Here is a 14945-nt window from a genome sequence, read left to right as displayed (position 1 = left end):
TTAATTAAGAGAACCTCTAGAACTAATTAACATCCATGTAATATACTATTGTCATGTACATCACACTGCAAATAGCAGCAGTTGCAACCTAGATTTTTCAGATCGAGACATCTATTCTATCTACAGGATTCTTTCTTGAGTATGCTTACATTCTAGTTCCATTTGAAGATATACAGATGATGCATTTACACTAACAAGTTCATACCTAGTTTATGGACTCTTCCTGTTTCCTACTCCATAGACTTCAAATATAACAGACATCATAGTAACAAAAACCTAAACTTTTTCTTCTGTTTTGGGGAAAATTCTGACAAAGAGCTTCAGTCAAAGAGATTGCATCTTTTTCATTCTGAACTGTCCTCCAAACCTAGAAGTTTGATGTATAAGAATTAGTATCATTCCAACATTTGAACAATGAAATCGATAAGGGATCCTTTTTTTCACCAAGTGGACCCACATAATACCATATAGAGCATTCACAATTCTAAACTGCTTGCTTTCTAGGCGCACGACTCAGATCTTGGGGAAAATTCACTGGCAAAGAGCTTCAGTTTTGGGGAAAATTCTGGCTAAGAGCTTTGGTCAAAGAGACTGCATCTTGTTCACTCTGATCTTTCCTCCAAACCTTGAAGTTCAATGGAGAATTAGTATCACTCCAACGTTTGAGCACTGACATCGAAAAGGGACCCCTTTTTTCACCATGTGGACCCACACAATACCATATAGAACAGCCAGTGTTCTCAATTTCTTGTTTTCTAGGTGCATGATTCAGAATTTGTTCATCATCATCACTTAACTCGATAAACTCAACTGTTGACATGTTTTTCTTTTTCTCATTTGTCTGTTCTTGACTGATTTTTGGAGAAATAACATCACAATGGCCCTCAAGAGCAAAAGTGCGTGATTTTTGTGGCAATTCTTCAAGAAGCAATGACTTTGAATGGTGCTGCTTTACTTCAGGAGTAAAAGTGAGAGATCCTCGTGGCAAAACTTCAGGAAGCAAAGCCCTGTAATGGTGCTGCTCTCTTTGAAGAATGTCATCACCTTTAACATCAGGGGCAAATTTATGAAATTGTTCAGTTGATTTTTTGTAAAGAGATCCTTCAGACTGCTGCTTCTCTTCCGGGATAGGCACATGGAATTGGACTGCCTTAACTGGGGTGACTAAAGCTAAGCCATGGAAATGAACACACAATATAGAGGGTTAAACTTTCTACTTTATCAAAGAACATCTACAGATTGAATCAAAAGCTAAATTGAAATTACAGAGCATTTCATTATCCAAATTGGGGCCAAATCAACAACTGAACTGGACAGTCTTTGCTGAAAACCCCCCACGGCTCCCATGAGTGAACCCCATGCACTGGCAATAAGTATTGCATGCATTTTCTGCAGTAAATGCAGGAGCTCCCTTAAATGAAAGTAAAAAGGATGCTTGATTGGTACCTCTAGTCCAATTTTAGTCAAAGATCAAGGAGAATACGAAGCCCTGATGGTAAACTATACCTCCAATTAGTGTGGTTCATAATTTCTCAACAGTATTGTGTATGTTGTGTGTGTTTGTGGGCATAGACCAAAGCTATTTGCTTGTTTTCTGCTTCACTATTTTCTCTACAGGGTGTTGGCATTGTAGAGTTTAGTAGAAAAGTGATTTAGAGTTCAACAACAGCTGATCTTGCAAAAAGAAGCTAAGACAATAACAAAGCTAGTCAACGTATTTGATAATTATTCTCATATTCAATACAAAGATGTTGAAAATTATAGACATACAAGCTAAGAATTTTATAGTATGAGTATATCAAAGGTGAGATTAGCCATTTTTAGTGATGCATAATTAGATTGCAGAGAACGGTAGAATTATATTCACAAATGACTCTGGAAAAGACCAGACTTATAGAAGCTGATTCTTGGAAGACAGTTTCCTATAATTTTTTGCAACCATCAGGATACTCGAAATTTTGCAGAAGAATCATTGATTTAGTTTGACATATTAGATTTCGAAAAGGCAAAAAAAGAATGGAATCTTGAAGTATTGTCAGAATTTAGAAACCTTGATTCTGCATGTATACATGTCCAGCTCCCATTCAATTATTAGACACAAAAACTACTGAAATTTCAAACAAAGATCAATCTGCAAAATCCACAGTAATAGACACAAGTACACAACTCACACAGACAGATACATGTCTTTATTATGCATGCATATGATTTTTTATCATAAAAGTCAAAACTCAGCAAACCTGCAGGATATTTTCCACCATTTGGGTAGGAAGAAGTTCCTTTGCCTTTTAAATCAGTGCTGGGGAGTTCAGTAGTCCCAGGGGCTTCTGGCAAGCATCCTTGTTTGTCTTTTCTAGAAGAGTCCTCAAAAGTGAGTTCAGCCTCTAATACATCAGCAATTACTTCTGGAACCTCATGCAGCAACCGTGACTGTTCTGATGGTTTCTGAAGCAGCATCTTTCTATCCATGTATTCAGAAAGCTTATGTGCAAGTTAAGCATTACATTCTTTTTCATCAAGAAATATATAGACCAGACTAATTCTGGACACTACAAATACAGAAATCAATTAAAATGGAAGAAATAATAAAGACACTAATGATTTATGCTGAACATAAAAAAATGCCAATCAACAGAAACTTCCAATTGAGATGAGGTTTCAAATGGACTTGTCATCACATGAATAGAAGAAAGCTGTGAGCCTGTGACCCAGTAGAAGGTGTCTTTAATGTAAGAAGAATACACATCATTAGCTTTCTATTGATTTTATTTTTCAGCATTTAGAATTTAGAATTTTATGTTCCACTCCAAGAATTGTTGATTCAGCAATCCCCTCTTTCATGGGGCTGGGTTCCATCCCATGAGAGAGAGGCTGTTCAAGCAACAATGTGGAGAGTTGAAATAAAAACCCCTAATAAACAAACATAACAATACATACGCACATGTTATAGGTAATTGCCATTTCAAATCAAGAATTGTTTTCACACTCCCATCTCTCATGGTGGTGGGTCCCATCCCATGAGAGGGGCAATGTTCAAGCAACAATCTGGAGAGTTAAAATAGCAGCTCCCATATATATAATGGTAAAGTCTTCGACTAACAAACAAAAGTGCACAATATGACTCTTGAGAGCAGTCACTTAATGCATGAAAGAAAAAATGCTGAAATGTAAGACTGTATTCAAGCCACCTGTTCAGGATCCCACTTAAGTGGGACCAACACTGGGCAATAACCTTTTACATGATCACCTCAACCTTAATCTCATGGTGTGTTTTAATAACACAAGAATCATATTTGAGAATCCATAGCTTCCCAGAATGGTCCATTAATACTGAATTTGAGTTACATATACTGCATAAAGAAAGGATATTCTCTTCTCCAGCCCTTTTCATTTGCCTGATCAATGCGTCTTTGCAATACAATCAGCTCTCGCACAATCCACTATCATATAAAAATTCCAAGATAATATAAATCATAACAGCAAAATCAGGAGAAGAGCAGATATCAAAATAAATAGAGAGGCACAACACACAATGGGGTGTTTGGGAATTTTAGATTGTGTTTGAACACACAAGAAGGTTAGAATAACCAAGATTAATAAAGAGAAAATAGAGAGATGCCCGCTTATAAAACTTCCAAACTGAACTCTTATAAATAAATTCCAAAAATAAAAATAAAAATGAACATATTTAAAGCAGGAAAACAGTATGACCGTATTTGAGAGGCTGCATGTAAGACAGTCAAATGACTTCATTTCAAGGAATTAGAGGTACATAGAATTAGCTATGCACCCCCCCTTCTCGGTGGTAGGGGTGCAAAGAAAGAATTAGGGAACGAATTGAAGAATATGAATCTTTAATACTCCACATTTATTTAACCATCCAAAAACTTCAAAAAAATCAGACAGTTACACTCTTCTTACTCTAAAAAATCTAAAATATATCTTGAACTCATGTCAAATTCAACTCTACAACTTTAGAGAATAGGTGAATGAGCACCAAGTCGCTCCAGAGAAATGATTATGAATATCATATCACATGTCCTCAAAATTATGATTTGTTTTAGATCTTTCATTATCATGCTTGAGTGTTTTTTTTTTGGCTATCAAATATGAGAAATTCAGTTATCAATCTGTCTCTAACAATAATCAGGGAGGCACCCTAGACCTGAAAATTTTGTTGTCTTTCAATTTATACTCCAAGACTGCAAAGAATAGGCCAAGGAGCCCCAAAGTAAACATAAAGAAGTTATAGTGGATCCTAATATTTGACACATCCAGAAAAGTTTTCCTTTCTTTTCTTCTTCTACCGTTGAATGTCATTTCTTCCTTTTCCACATGCATTCTTGTCAGCCCATATGTACTCTTGGAATTACACTATAAATGACATAATCTTCTAACTTCTTAAGTAGATAGAGAAAAATTAAAATAAAAACATGTGTATCAAAAAAGAGAACATATAGTCTCGATACATACATGCTTTGTTATATCCTCATGCAGAGTTCTAGCCTTCTCCTCAAGCTCCACCTATAAAAGAAGGCAAACTATTTAAGGAGCTGGAATAGCAGTTTTTAATTCATTACTTGCAAGGTATTACATAAACACCATAAAATTATTCACAACGAATACAGCAAAAGGTGAAAACTGTATCATCCCAGATACATGATATAAACGAAATATATCATCCCACAAGGTTAAAAACCTCAACAAACACCAATAATAGTAAAAATATAAATGAAATATAAAATTAATTTTTTCTTTTCTATTGGATAAACTTAAATTTATTAAAAGAAAGAAGAACAACTTATGTATACGAGGAGTATACAAAAGGTCCCCATAAAATTTACAATCTAAAGTTTGCATTTCTTTTTTGGCTGCTAGTTTAGAATCCTCAAAAGTAATAAATATATTCTTGGAGCAATGAGCAATAAACACTCATAATACACATAATTACACTACGCAAGCACAAAAAGCAGTTTAAGCATGAAAAGACAGGCCACTAATTATACTTTCTAGATCATGTAGTGAAGCACAACATAAGAGAAGGTTCCTCAATTCCTTACTAGAAAACTTGTTTCCATAATATGTGGACAATTATTTCCTAACTAGGTCTCCTTCCAAGAATTTTAATCATTCCTGTTTGACTGTTCCAATATTACAAAGGTGCTTATCTAGAATATTTTAAAGCCAGGTATTTGGGGATAGAGGAAAACCAAAACCAGTGCAACTCTGAAATTAAAGAACAGAAAAATAAAAATAACGAAGGAATCAACACCTAGGCTTGCTTGGAATCGGTACCAAGCAAGAAAGCAAAGCCTAGGAATACACACCTAGAGTCACCTCGTAGTAACACCAAACTATTGAGGGAAAACTCCAACTACTAATTTTCTTACTTGAGTAAATTGTTTAAGTGCGCCTCCGTAGGAATACAATAGCGTGCTTATATAGATTACTATTAATTCTTTTTTTCTTTTTTATGAGAAGAACCCTATATCTAATTGACTTAGGACTTCCCAATTATATGAATTGCAGATATACACTTGACTCTAGGAAATAAAATAAAATATATATAACTTAATTAACTATTAAGAATCAAAATAAAATCTAATTGACCAATAAAAATGCAAATGACTTCTAAAATTATATAAAAATAAATTTGTCTTCACGCTTCTTGAATCACTCTCATCCAGTTTGTTACTTTATTTCCACAATACGGTGGTCTGCTATTCAAGAATAATTATTACACAATTTAGCAGATATAGGCACCACTTAGATAGTGGGAAGTGTTTCAATTTCAAAAGAAAGATGCTCGAGCCTCTGAAGCAAAGAGCCAATCATGATATATCCAAGTAACAGGTAGCTATATCTCAGAAGAACATTAAAATGGTGTCCATAAATAGTCCTGAAAATTCTTGAAAATGCTTATGAGGATTTTAATTATAATCTACTTAAAGTCGAAAATATGAGGTTCATGCATGTTCCATCCTTTCATTTCCAAATTACCTCAGGTTGAAAGCAGATTTTCTAAAAGACTCACTCCATGGCCAAAAGAGACAGAACTTAAAAAAAAAAAAAAGAAAAAGAAAAAAGGGCAAGACCTTCAGAAAATAATGTCTACCATGTGGAAGAAAATTCCAATAGTTTGTACCTTTCCAATGACTAAGGCTCTAGATATATAAAATCAAGAGTCCTTTGCAAAGGACTGTTGTTAGTTGTAATTCGTTTCCCCAAAGAAAGCAATGTGCTTTTACATATTGTTTTCCATTTTAAAGATAATCCAATATTGATTCTATTAGTGTAGTTAAACCCTAGTGTATCTGGGTGCCATCCCCTTGGCATCTTTTTACATCAATTTTTGCACGTGTCATGAAAGAAAAAAAAAAATTAAAACACTTGATCAATTTCTTGAGATCTGATATATATTAGTACTAGTGACTTTGAAATTTCCACAATGCCTTTTGAATATACAGTAAGTGACACTACTTACAACAGTAGGCTTTCTGAGCAGGCCATCTTTCACTCTTTGGAGCAGATCCTCACATTCTTCCTGAAAAAAGACAGCATCTGATCATTGGGATTTTCATTTAAAACCAGCACATATTTGGAACTAAAGAATAATTTTCTGCTAGAAAGCGAGGGGTATGTCAATTGGTGAGGAAAATATTGTAATTAGGAAAGGTTTCACTGATGAACTATGGCTAAAAACTCTACTCAACCAGAAAATTAAAAAGCATTTTTCCTTTGCAATTACAGATCAGTAGAAACCATATTTAAGAAAATCTTTTACAACATCAACTCTGGATAAACCCAATGCTCACCATAGAAACATGTCCCAAGATTTTCATTTTCTTTTTCTAGCAAAGCTCATAACTAAACCATCATTTTTTCTGATAGGTAGCTCATAACTAAACCAACATAAATTAAACTAGTAGATATATAAATTTAATTATTATAACTGACTTAGGAAATTAATCATCCCATGTTTCTTTTGATTTTTATACTATTGTGCTTTTATATCTTTATAAATAGGACAAAAATACTATAGAAACAGAAGAATAAAGACATTCAAAACACTAACACTGTTGTTACCTTAGAGAAGTCATCATCAGAAAGCTTGCAAATGGATACATCTTTTGGACGATTGGAAACTTGAAGGAGTGTTTCACCATTTGTTGAAGCTCTCTTTATGCCTGTGATGATAAAAGTTACAACACAGAACAGAAGGTTTAGTCTCCCAAGACAGGAACTTTATGGCATTCACTGAAAGAACATTCACCAAAAGACTGATCTAGTTTCATGTCCAGTGCAAGTGACAGAAAGGAGATATATAATTAGATGAATCCTAGATCTTCTGAGCTACTCTTCTCTGTCTTCCCATAAGCTGTCTTTATACAACATGGTCTCGACTTGGAATCAACTTCATTAAAAAAGTAATTTACATTTCCCACCAGGATGGTTTTTGAAATTAAAGTTCTTAATGGGGCGTAAATTATGGAGTTTTTTTCATGTTATCAGAACCAATTCCTAAAACTACAAGCCACATCATTTTTTTTTGCTAAGTTACAAGCCACATCTTTAAGGCATTAAAACGCCACAAATTTGTGAAACCCATAATCTAGTACTACTTTTATGTATATGATCCACGTAAAGGTTTATCAGTCCAAGCAGAAAATTCCACACCATATTTGTACCTAAGTTGTTTTAGCGATTAAAAGTATTAAATAAAAAAATTGACATAATAAAGAATTAAGCTTTGCCATAATTTTTACTCAGAAACGACATTATGTTATTAAAGTAAATTCAAAAGTGACAAATATAACAATAACTCTCTGGAATAGCTATGACAGCAAAGATCCCTGTAGCTATTAGTTATTCATAATTGTAACCATTGATGAGGAAATTACCTTGAACTTGCACAAGCTGATGAGTATTTTTTTGCAAGTAGTCATTTGGGTCTGATTTTATTCTCACAAAACTTCCCATCAATTTGCCTTCAAAAGTTTCAGGCTGCTTCAACAGCTCTTCCACTAAACTTCTCTTCAAATAGACAAGCTTGATGTTTTCAACAACTATGGATGCAAAACAGCTTCGCTGTACAACTGGAGTTAGAATTGGAGTTGATTCCTTCAGAGATATTCCATCTGAGCTCAACTTTCTCTGCCTTTTAGAGGGAAACAAAACACCCTCATCCCTTTCTTCTGAACTACACCCAAACTCATATTCCTCCCATTGCTCAAGGTTCACAGCAAAGTGAGCTTTCAGGAGGTTATGTATACTATTTTTAATCACCGACTTTCTTCCTAAGAGAGATTGTAGCCTCTCATCACAAAGAACTCTCTTCTTTTTTTCTGGGTCAAAAAGCTTGTTCTCTCTACAATAATCAGTAATGATAGTCGTAACATCATTTTGTGATAATTCTTTGGTTGAGTCTTTACCGATGGAAGAAAGAAATTCTATGAGAGGTCTTGAGCCCCATCCAATGAACTCCTTTTTCTTTGATTTTGCCTTCTTTTTCATTGCACTTTTATCTCCCTTGGATCTCTTCCTTTTTCCCACAGCCTTGTTTTCTTTTATATCATCCAGGTCCTCATAATCAGATACTATAAGGTCACTTTCTTCATCAAATTGATCATCGTCTTCATCTTCTTCCCCTTCACAAGTTTCATTTGAATCATAGCCAGCCACGTAGTTCTTATTCTTCTTCAGTAATTTATCTGCGGAATGGACATGCTTTGAAGTTAACCCTTCTTTTTCTTTGATTATCTCCCAATATTCCTTGAAAAGGCCCTCATATGTATCTCTGTCTTTGAAGTCTATCTTGCCCTGTATCATAACCAGATAGCTAGTGGGAAAAAAGTAACAAGGCCCAAATTTATTTGGCCAAACCAATAAGACAAGTATTGAAAGAAGAAAAAGAACCCTCAAGAAGCTGAAACAAAAATAGGAAAACTGATTATTTGAATCCATTGATGAAAATAAGGTTTAGGTTATTTGCAAAATGAAATTGTGACTTTTTTTCACCTGAGACTTAACCTTCATAATCTAAAGATCAGCATTAAATTCTCATCTTTTCATTTCACTTGCAAGCCACTTATCCTTGTAGTGAACTGTGGCAAGCTATAGGCTGAAGAGCTATTTTCTTTTGTTATAAATCACTGGTTCTGTGAATAATTGGGAGAACTTCCTTAAAAAAATTATTTTGAAAAATTCTAAATGTAACAAAAATGCAAACAATCAAACAATGGAGATAAGCTAGCGTTATGTCAAGACAGCTATTCTCTCTCTCTCTCTCTCTCTCTCTCTCTCTCTCTCTCTCTCTCTCTTGATAGGTAATAAAAACTTTATTAATAAGAAAAGTACAATGAGTTTACGATAGTAAACTCACTGCAAAAAAGCAGATACAAACAGATCAAAGGGAAAGGCTAACAGAATTAATGAAATCAAGCAAAGAAGTACAATGCGTAAAACCCCATATACAAGACCACTCAAAAAAAGTCCTAGTTAGTAAAGACTTCAAAAGCTCCACAGTTCTTTCAGTGTCCTCAAATGTTCGGGCATTGTGTTCCTTCCAAGTTAATCACATAAGACACGCCGGCACCATAATCTGTTAGCATTTCTTATTGATTTGTTAGTAATTGTTTCAGGTACAATGTGTTCATCATTGTGAACGCGGAGTACATTTTTATTTAATAAAACTTCTATTATCTATCAAAAAAAAATAAAAATCAAATTAGAGATGTATTTCCAAAGACGACCATACCCATCAAAGTTGACATCAATGTTTAATTCAAATTAGAGACATATTTCCAGAGACGACCATACCCCATCAAAGTCGACATCAATGTTTTCTTCTATAAGTTGTGCAAGAATCAAGCAGTGATTGCAAAATCCCTTCTTCCCTCTAACACATGCAAACTCAGCATCGCAGATGCAGCGTCCACAAACAGCATTTGGGCAACAAAAGCACTGAAATTTTGAGTTTTTCTGGCAAATGAAGCAAGAATGCCAACCTGAAATATAAAACTTTATGCTTTTTATAAGCAGTTACAACTACAATGATGCAAGCATAAAAAAGAGGGGCTAACAAAATACTAAGAAAGCACCACAAAGTACTATAGAAAGGCTTAGTTTATTTAGAAAGTAAAGTAATGCCGATGAAAAGGAGCTGAAAGATGATCTATCTTCCGTAACTGCACAAATTTAGGATGAAAAAAACATTGGCATAATATGATGGAACATATTTTCTCTATCGATTGCAAAGTTGGGTATGCATTTTTCATTATTTGAGGTAAAAAATCATACTAATATTACTTGATTCAATATCCAATAGGCAAAAATCTGGTCCATATTTAAATGGTGCTATTTCCCTAAACCATTAAGATAATGCGGCAGGTGTGACATCTAGGATAATCAAAATGGGGAAAAGGTTGTGGCACGCATATCACATGTATCATACATAAAAAAGGGATGTGTTGTCAGGCTCCATGTATTTCACATATACCTAATCTGCATGATGCTTGAACAGTAGAATTCATTCAAAATGACAGAATATTACACAGAAGTATCATCATAGATAAAATTTAGTCGCTAACCGCAAGTCCAGCGATCTACAGTCTTCACAAAAGAATCATCTCTTCCCACACAATGAGGATGGTACGCTTTAAGACAATCCCTGAAAGCAATGAATATGCTATAAAAAAACTGACAATGCCTTTTGACCCCACCAAAAAGTATATTTTATATGAAAGTTCTTAAGGAGAAAGAGACATACTAATTTCCAATTATATTTGAAAGTTCTTAGGAGAAAGAGATGTATCAGTATCCAATTATATAGGATATATAGGAATTTATACATCTGGCCAGCATCACAAATCACCTAGCCCCATTAGAAACATAGCATGTTTGTGCTAGCAAAGACCAAGTTTGTAGCACGGAACTGGTAACCAGAAATCAAATATGCACTATGACAAGTTTCTTAATTCGAAAAACTAAAAGTAGATATACAATTCCTTTGATCAAACATGTAAGATATAAGCAAAATCATAAATTTGACCAGACTTTCAAATCATCCGGTGCCATTAGTAACGTATCATAGGAATACTTGTGTGCCTAATTGCCAAGCTTGTATCTAAATACTGTTTACCACAAAGCAAATGTATCAAATTACTGAGTTTCTTAATTCTGAAACCAATACTACACCTACGATATCTTTGATGACTTAACCTAGCATTTAAGTTTTATTTTAGACATATGGATCATATTGTATAGGAGGAAAACCAGCAGCAGTAACCCACCATCAGAAAGGGTTGGTAATCAGGTAATGACAAGTTAATTTATCCAAATTTTGGGCAGATTATTTAAACATCATTCTAATACCACAAAAACAAAAGTGACCAAATAAAAATAAAAGGACCAAAATATTTCATCCAAATTTACTGTTCATTCAATCCAGGCACCACACCCCTGCTTTATATCACAGTTATAATAATAATTCCAAAGCCAATGAGCTACCCTCCACCACAAGTGCCTTACATTGGCTCACTCAATCACATGCATGGAACGTGCAACACAATCCAACAAACAAACATGTTTGATGCTGATTTGTACACCCATTATTTTATTTTATCCAACTCTCTCTTCCATAGCATTTTATATGACAAAACTGCCTTTATTACTAAAGATTGAGAGGACCAACTTTTGAATTTTCTTAAATAAATAATTAGCATGCCCAAATGAAAAAAGTTGTGGTTCTTTTGAGAACTTACTTGTACTCACAGACCATGAGCAACCCTCCATCTTTGCAGATGAAGCAGTAATCTTCTGCAATCTCTTCCTTCTTTCTCCTATTTTTCCTTGCCATAATCTTTGAATCAAACACTATCTAACTTCCAAAATTAATCCCAGGGCAACCCAAATCTTTGAAACTCAAAAGCTGAGAAACATGTCAAATAAACAAGAGATATCAGATATACATACACCATCTCTCACTCTCTCTCTCTCTCCCCACTACGATCAAGTTAAACTAAACTTATGCTAAATTATCACAGTCCCATTTGCAAAAAGGAAGCACAGAATGTAACAACAAATTTGCAAATCTAAGGGAAAAGAGAATTAATCATAAAAAAGTAATGTTGAATGAAAACCTTAAAATATATGTATAACACAATAATATAAAACAAAACCAAAGATATATTAAACCAAATACTAGAATAGCATTCTGGGCAATATATGAAATTCTTCATTATACATTAAAAAAACCAACTTGTGAGGGAATGACCTTATAAAATCAGAAAAGTAATTTAAGATGTTCCTTCTCTGAAAGTTACTCTCTCCAAAAAAAAAAAAAAAGGACGCTTTTTTCGTCTCTCTAAAACTTGGTCATCACAGAAATGGCCTTATTTTTATTTAGGTAATTCTATGAAGACCCATCTGAGAAAAAAGACCAAAAAAATAGAATAAAGCACAGACCTTTACCTTTCAAATTTGCAAACTAAGCAGCTAAAAATGTAGCAATGAAACTTGGGTAGAAGACCCTTGTGAAAAGTAAAGCTAAAAAGATGGCGTTTGAGACTTGAGCCAGCGAGAAAACACAACAGTGTTGGGTGGCAACCGTGGCATTGGGATTGTATTTATAGTGGGTTTTCAGCGTTTATGTCAGAGGATTTGCGTCAAGTGTCGGACGTTAATATCATTATTCAGGTTCTGGATTATTTTAACTTATAAAATCTCATGTTCTGAAAAATCTGCATTTTCTTTTTTGGTTTTGTTTTTACATAGTAAATTAGTAATGGTAGTACTCTATTGCCAAAAAATAGGCAAAATAATTTTTGACCTTTTCAATTTAAATCTCAAGCCTCAAGGTAAAAAAATTTAATGTTGATAAATTAAGATTTAAGTAGGTGATTATTTCTTTTTTAAATGGAACTTAGACTATTGTTGTTTGAGATGGCATCTTACGTAGACACTTAGATTATTTAAGGTCGTTTAAGATGGCATCTTTTGTAACAAATTGCATGTAACGCTATTTTTATTATGGGTCTATAACCATATAAAAAAAAGTAACCGTTACATAATATAATAAATTTGTTTTGAAGAAATTGAGGCTCTAGCAGCAAGAAGTGTGGTGAAACTTGCATGCGAGATTGGACTTTGGGATTGTGAATTTGAAGGAGGCCCATCTTATCATCTATGATCATAGATAACCGCAATGGATTGCGCAAAAACTATGAGATGGTATTGATTTAGTCATGTAAGATTAGTAGAAAATTCAATAGCTCATGCATTGACAATGCTTGCAAATGAAATAGAGGGTGAATCAATTTTGAAATGGGAATTGGTTCCTACACATCTTGTAAACTTGCTTAAGTGTATTCGTAGTAAACAACTTATATCTTCATCTAAAAAAGAAATTTTACTTTCAAAATCAACCTTTTATTGAATAATCAATGTTAGGTGTTAGGGGCACAAAAGAATTTTACAATTTTTTTTGCTGCAACTTATTAAGTGGCAAAATTGTGATTAATACAATATCAATTTTGCATGGTTCACTACTAATACTATTTTAATTATACTCGAATTATAACATTCTGATTAAGTGGAAAAAAAAAAAGACTTAAGTGAACAAAAAAGTAAAAATTGTCCCATAAACTTTTTATTTTATTTGGTTCTAAGTCATTCTTTTCAAAAAAAATAAAAATAAACCACTTAAAAAAACTAAAAAAAATAAATTGTATCATACAAACACTTAGAGATGTAATGAGTACAATATATGTCTCATTTAAAAGAAGATATAAACATTAATTAAAATATAAAGTAAGTAATTTTTCTTTTTCAAATAGATTATTAAGTGTCGTCCAAGGGGGCATCTAACGTAATTAATTGCATGTAATGCCATTCTCATTATGGGGTCCATAACCATATAAGAGGAGTAACCGTTAGTCAATTACACAATATAAAAATTCTAATTTGAAGAAATTGAGGCTCTAACAATAATGCATGCGTTACAATTGGCACGATAAGCAAAAACCATGAGATGTTATCGTTTTAGCCATGTAAAAGATGAGAAGGAAATCAATGGCTCATGCATTGACAAATCTTGCAAAGGACATAGAGGGTGAATCTATGTGCATGGAATCAGTTTAAACACATCTTGTAAACTTGCCCTAATGTATTTGTAATAAACAACATCTAACTCATCTAGTTATTTATTGAACAATGTTAGGGATACAAAAAAAATTTACAATTTTTGGTCATAACTTAGGTGGCAAATTGTGATTAATGTAACATCATTTCTGCATGTTTCACTATTGACACTATTTTAATTATACACAAATCATAACATGCTAACTGAATAAATAAAAAACCTTAAGTGAACAAAAAAGTAAAAATATCACCTAAACTCTTTTTATTGGTTTCTAAGTCTTTCTTTTAATAAATCACTTAAAAAACTAAAAAAATAAATTGCATCATAGGAATACTTTGAGATACAATGAGTACAATATATATGTCTCATTAAAAAAAAGTTGATCATGATAAATCAAGATTTTGATGATTATATTTTCACTCATCTTAAACTATTTTCACCTTTTAACTTTGAAAATTGAGTACAATTTTGACAAGTATGATAGAAATAAATGGGATGATACATTAAAAAAAATAACTTTATAAAGATTTCTATGTTTCAGAAAATTTGCAATTTTTTAGTGTAAAACTAGAAAAAAAGATTTTTTAGAGGCAAAAAAAGAGATAAACATTAATTAAAATCTAAAGTAAGTAAAGTAATTTTTCTTTTCCAAATAGACTAGTAAGTGTCGTTTGAGTGGCATTTTGCGTAACAAATTGCATGTAACGTCATTCTCATTGTGGGCCCATGATCATATAAGAGGAGTAACCGTTAGTCAGTTACACAATATAATAATTCTATTTTGAAGAAATCGAGGCTCTAACTG

At 33.2% G+C, this 14945-nt stretch overlaps 1 protein-coding gene across 2 annotated transcripts; it reads right to left on the bottom strand.

The window, feature by feature from the left end:
- On the bottom strand, nucleotides 1-12680 carry LOC142640923 (uncharacterized protein At5g08430-like). Of its 2 annotated transcripts, XM_075815246.1 has the most exons (11): nucleotides 12472-12680; nucleotides 11763-11929; nucleotides 10590-10669; nucleotides 9820-10007; nucleotides 7902-8820; nucleotides 7087-7187; nucleotides 6485-6544; nucleotides 4474-4524; nucleotides 3371-3440; nucleotides 2241-2483; nucleotides 1-1170 (listed from the first exon to the last, which is right to left on the bottom strand). In XM_075815246.1, exons 2-11 carry the CDS (start codon nucleotides 11855-11857, stop codon nucleotides 548-550), a joined length of 2430 nt encoding a protein of 809 aa, XP_075671361.1. In that variant the 5' UTR covers nucleotides 11858-11929; nucleotides 12472-12680; the 3' UTR covers nucleotides 1-547. The 2 variants fall into 2 exon arrangements, with proteins under 2 accessions (XP_075671361.1, XP_075671369.1); XM_075815254.1 differs by lacking the exons at nucleotides 11763-11929; nucleotides 12472-12680 and having other exon boundaries at nucleotides 10553-10666.
- Between the last annotated feature and the right edge of the window lie 2265 nt (nucleotides 12681-14945).

Source organism: Castanea sativa, chromosome 1 (genome assembly GCF_040712315.1).
Source record: "Castanea sativa cultivar Marrone di Chiusa Pesio chromosome 1, ASM4071231v1".
NCBI classification, from domain to species: domain Eukaryota; kingdom Viridiplantae; phylum Streptophyta; class Magnoliopsida; order Fagales; family Fagaceae; genus Castanea; species Castanea sativa.
This window is presented reverse-complemented; position numbering and strand designations above follow the sequence as displayed.

What these genes read in the sequence shown, in the direction of transcription:
- LOC142640923 (XM_075815246.1), bottom strand. Translation starts at nt 11,857, where the DNA reads ATGGCAAGGAAAAATAGGAGAAAGAAGGAAGAGATTGCAGAAGATTAC. An exon ending in TCAGCTTGTGCAAGTTCAAG is followed by an intron (nt 7,188 to 7,901) that starts GTAATTTCCTCA and finishes TTATCATCACAG; the next exon opens with GCATAAAGAGAGCTTCAACA. An exon ending in TGGTGGAAAATATCCTGCAG is followed by an intron (nt 1,171 to 2,240) that starts GTTTGCTGAGTT and finishes TCCATGGCTTAG; the next exon opens with CTTTAGTCACCCCAGTTAAG.